This window comes from Phyllobates terribilis, unplaced genomic scaffold, assembly GCF_046119375.1.
Source record: "Phyllobates terribilis strain yellow unplaced genomic scaffold, ASM4611937v1 Scaffold_1__5_contigs__length_1240528914, whole genome shotgun sequence".
Lineage (NCBI taxonomy): Eukaryota > Metazoa > Chordata > Amphibia > Anura > Dendrobatidae > Phyllobates > Phyllobates terribilis.
The window spans coordinates 1,052,184,558-1,052,189,510 of record NW_027362761.1 but is presented as its reverse complement, the minus strand read 5'-3'; the positions used below and the strand labels follow the sequence as shown (position 1 = coordinate 1,052,189,510).

At 43.5% G+C, this 4,953-nt stretch overlaps 1 protein-coding gene across 1 annotated transcript; it reads right to left on the bottom strand.

The window, feature by feature from the left end:
* Nucleotides 1-698: 698 nt before the first annotated feature.
* LOC141164774 (uncharacterized) lies at nt 699-2,628 on the bottom strand. Its single transcript, XM_073650360.1, has 4 exons — nt 2,242-2,628; nt 1,911-2,125; nt 753-1,509; nt 699-705 (listed from the first exon to the last, which is right to left on the bottom strand). The coding sequence occupies exons 2-4, from the start codon at nt 2,104-2,106 to the stop codon at nt 699-701; spliced, it is 960 nt and encodes a 319-aa protein (XP_073506461.1). The 5' UTR covers nt 2,107-2,125; nt 2,242-2,628.
* Nucleotides 2,629-4,953: the final 2,325 nt, after the last annotated feature.

Genomic DNA, 4,953 nt, shown 5'->3' with positions numbered 1-4,953 from the left:
GTTTGAACCATCACTTCTGAGCATGTAGAAACTTGGGACGTGGAACCCTTTTCCCTATCTGTGACATAAGGACCACTCAACTCTCTCACAAGCGTTTGCAAAAATGCCTTGCGTGACATTTTTTGGTGGGTAATCTCCTTGAATATTATCCATGCATTTAAACCCGCAAAGTCTAAGGCATTTTCAAATGCATGAACAGGCCATCTCCTTGTGCATGTTCGTGTGGTATATTTTCGTGCCATCTGATCCACTACATCTACTCCATATTTTGTTTCATTGTAAAACTTTACCGTTTCTGGAGTTTTTTAGCGGAATCAGACGCAACAACAACATCTGGATGGACGGAACTCAAAATGACAACATTTTTGTTGGGCTTTCCTTGATATACTGTAAGTGTAAAATTGTCTTCATTTCTAAACACTTTAGTGTTGTACAATTCCTCTTTCATGGATTTTATTTCTTTAGGCACTTCTCACCTTATCTTGTTCAGTGTTCCCACGATGGTTGTTCCTTTGCTTTTTAGCTGTTTAGCTAATTTTACTGAAGTAAAATAATTATCGGTTGTAACATTGCGACCTTTTTTCAAAAACGGGTCCAATAACTTCATTACCACATGGTCAGCTAAACGGTCCTCAGCACGGCGTGTGTCATCTTTGCCTAGATAAGGGAAGCCATTTGCCAGATATTTGCTCCTCTTATCAACAGCTAGCCAATATTTGTGGCCATATTTATCTGGTTTGGAAGGCATGTACTGCGTGAATGGACATCTAGTTTTGCTTGGGAAAAGTTGCTCATCCACCGTTATGTATGGGCCAGGTTTGTAACACGCAATACAATTTTCAATAAACCTGTCCCACACAGTAGAAAATAGAGCAAACTTGTCCGTTTGCAGTCTCTCCGATCGAGTAGATTTCTCATCAAATCTGAGAAACCTCATAATTTCAACAAAGCGGTCCCTAGACATTGTCGCTTTGCAAAACGGTATTCCCCAGTCATTACACCAAATACTGCTAATCGAGTGACGGTTCGTGCCAGATATTCCACGAGCATAGAATATCGCAATGAATGCATCTAGCTCCTCATCAGATAGAGTAAACTGTAAATTATTGTTCCTGCATGCTTCTGCAAGCGTACAGTTTTTTATATGTGTCAATATATATGAATCAAAAAATAAACGCCATGCGCTCAAAGGACTATCGATAATGATATTTCTTCTGGCGTATCCTGTAGGGCCAGGTGCTTCTCGAAGAATATTTTGGCTGTCACGCCTACCAGGCAAGTGTTCTCCAATTTCAACAGGTTTCCATTGAATACCATCCGCTGAAACTAGTATTCCTTCAGATTCGCCTTCTCTGGTGTTTGTTGTTGCATTACCTTCGCCGCCATCGTTATCTGTTGTTCTTTCATTTCTGGGACGTTTTGCTGATTTTTTCTGTCCACGACCAGGAGGATGGTCACGAGGCAACATAACTGCATGAGCCCGATCCCCAGTTGATGTGCTTGGAATATCTGGAAAAAAGTTGATGAATATTTAGAATTTTTGTTTTGTAAGGGTCCGTGCACACTGGCTGGATTAGCGGCGGAATATCCGACCGGATATTCTCACCACAATCCGGCCCGTACCTGCCCGCTCAGGTACAGAGCGGAGTTTCATACCTGAAGCTCCGCTCCGAACCCCGGGCTGGAGCCGCTGTCTGGGACGGAGCCGTGCTCTCGCGTAAGCAAGCGCTGCTCTGTCCCTGACAGCGGCTCCAGCCCGGGGTTCGGAGCGGAGCTTCAGGCATGAGCGGGCAGGTGCGGCCTGTATTGCGGCAAGAATATCCAGATGGCTATTCAGCCAGAATTCTGCTAGTGTGCACAGGCCCTAACTCAGTGTGTGGACGAACAAATAAATACACATAACTACTTACCTTCTGGATTTGTTCCTTCTGAGTCTTCAGATTCACTTGATATGTTCTGAGGAATGAAATCTTCATCACTGTCAGAATCAAATACATGTTCCTGCAATTCGGATTCCGATTCATCCTCCGGTATGGATTGCAAAGTAGCCAGAATATCCTGAGGCTTTATCAAATGTCTTCTCTCCATATTCCTCACAAATTCCATAATTCTATATAGTTCCCTGCTGAAAAATAGAAATGAAATGAAAACTAAAAGAAATAATAACTGTTCTGCCACCTTCAAAAGTAGGTGGGCTGAATCAGTTGACAGACAGCTAAACTATTTCATAACAATTCATACCTGTATGAGTCTTCAGAGCTCGTATGTCTGCGTCTGTTCTCTTTGTCTCTTCAGCTGAACTGAAAGTAAAGTTACTATCCAGAATACTGTCTCCTGCTAGGACCTTAGAAAAACACCACCCTTCATTAGCATAAGATAAGAGCCTAGAGTAAACAAGCTATTTTGTTCAGCATTACACAGTAATACAAGCAGGTAAAACACAAGGAAAATGTGAAAAGTTGACATGTAAATTGAACTACATCTATATGAACATCAGGGTAAATAAGACAGTGAAAAAATTATGCACAAAACTTTATAGCAACATTTAGTGACAAAAGGACCTCAAAATATAGTAGGGAGTCAAAATGACTCCCTTCAGTAGTTCTTGGTAAATTTTGAAAAAAACGCGCAAATTTTTCACCAAAATTATTTATTCTCACAAAATCTTTTTTCACATCATATTTGAGGAAAAGTCACCGAGTTTCAAGCCGGAATTCTGAAAAATGTAGTCACAGAAGAGAAATAAAAAACGAAAGGAGTCAAAATGACTCCATCAGTAGTTCTAGTGTTAAAGCCCCTTGGAAGAGTGGTGGAGGTCGCAGTAGCTTAAAAAGACGGTTTTAATGCCCCTTGGAAGAGCGGTGGAGGTCGCAGTAGCTTAACAAGACGCTTTTACTGCCACTTGGAAAAGTGGTGGAGGTCGCTGTAGCATAACAAGATGGTTTTAATTCCCCTTGGAAAAGTGGTGGAGGTTGCAGTAGCTTAACAAGACGGTTTTATTGCCCCTTGGAACAGCAGCGGAGGTCGCAGTAGCTTAAAAAGATGGTTTTAATGATCCTTGGAGAAGTGGTGGAGGTCGCAGTATCTTAACTAGATGGTTTTAATTCCCCTTGGAGTAGTGGTGAAGGTCGCAGTAGCTTAACAAGACAGTTTAATGCCCCTTGGAGAAGTGGTGGAGGTCGCAGTAGCTTAACAAGATGGATTTAATGCCCCTTAGAAAAGCGGTGGAGGTCGCAATCTCTTAAATAGACAGTTTTAATGCCCTTTGGAGAAGTGGTGGAGGTCGCAGTAGCTTAACAAGACGGTTTTAATTCCCAATGGAAGAGCGGTGGAGGTCGCAGTAGCTTAACAAGACGATTTTAATGCCCCTTGGAGAAGTGGTGGAGGTCGCAGTAGCTTAGCAAGACGGTTTTAATGCCCCTTGGAGAAGTGGTGGAGGTCGCAGTAACTTAAAAAGACCGTTTTAATGCCCCTTCGAAAAGTGGTGGAGGTCGCAATAACTTAGCAAGATGGTTTTAATGCCTCTTGGAAGTGACGTGGAGGTCGTAGTAGCTTAACAAGACGGGTTTAATGCCCCTTGGAGAAGTAGTGGAAGTCGCAGTAGCTTAAGAAGACTGTTTTAATTCCCCTTGGAAGAGCGGTGGAGGTCGCAGTAGCTTAAAAAGACGGTTTTAATGCCCCTTGGAGAAGTGGTGGAGGTCGCTGTATCTTAACAAGACGGTTTTAATGCCCCTTGGAGTAGTGGTGGAGGTCGCTGTAGCTTAACTAGATGGTCTTAATGCCCCTTGGAAGAGCGGTGGAGGCCACAGTAGCTTAAAAAGACGCTTTTACTGACGCTTGGAAAAGTGGTGGAGGTAGCAGTAGCTTAACAAGATGGTTTTAATGCCCCTTGGAAAAGTGTTGGAGGTTGCAGTAGCTTAACAAGACGATTTTAATGCCCCTGGGAAGAGTGGTGGAGGTCGCAATAGCTTAAAAAGACGGTTTTAATGCCCCTTGGAGAAGTGGTGGAGGTCGCAGTAGCTTAACAAGATGGTTTTAATGACCCTTAGAAAAGCGGTGGAGGTCGCAATTTCTTAAAAAGACAGTTTTAATGCCCTTTGGAGAAGTGGTGGAGGTCGCAGTAGCTTAACAAGACGGTTTTAATGCCCCTTGGAAGAGACGTGGAGGTCGCAGTAGCTTAACCAGACAATTTTAATGCCCCTTGGAGAAGTGGTGTAGGTCGCAGTAGCTTAGCAAGATGGTTTTTGTGCCCTTGGAGAAGTGGTGGAGGTCGCAGTAGTTTAGCAAGAACATTTTAATTCTCCTTGGAAAAGTGGTGGAGGTCGCAGTAGCTTAACAACACAGTATTAATGCCCCTTGGAAAAGTGGTGGAGGTCGCAGTAGCTTAACAAGACGGTTTTAATGCCCCTTGGAAGAGTGCAGTGGAGGTCGCAGTAGCTTAAAAAGATGATTTTAATGTCTCTTGGAGAAGTGGTGGAGGTCGCAGTAGCTTAATAAGATGGTTTTAATGCCTCTTGGAAGAGACGTAGAGGTCGCAGTAGCTTAACAAGACGGTTTTAATGCCCCGTGGAGGTCGCAGTAGCATAAAAAGATGGTTTAATTCCCCTTGGAAGAGCGGTGGAGGTCGCAGTATCTTAAAAATACGGTTTCAATGCCCCTTGGAAGAGCGGTGGAGGTCGCAGTAGCTTAACAAGACGATTTTAATGCCCCTTGGAAGAGCGGTGGAGGTCACAGTAGCTTAACAAGACAATTCTAATGCCCCTTGGAAGAGTGGTGGAGGTCGCAACAGCTTAACAAGACAGTTTAATGCCCCTTGGAGAAGTGGTGGAGGTCGCAGTAGCTTAACAAGATGGTTTTAATGCCCCTTAGAAAAGCGGTGGAGGTCGCAATCTCTTAAAAAGACAGTTTTAATGCCCTTTGGAGAAGTGGTGAAGGTCGCAGTAGCTTAACAAG

Excerpts from the sequence above, each read along its gene's own strand:
- LOC141164774 (XM_073650360.1), bottom strand. The coding sequence starts at position 2,106 with ATGGAATTTGTGAGGAATATGGAGAGAAGACATTTGATAAAGCCTCAG. Across the intron at positions 1,510-1,910 it reads AGAAGGAACAAATCCAGAAG|ATATTCCAAGCACATCAACT; the intron begins GTAAGTAGTTAT and ends ACTTTTTTCCAG.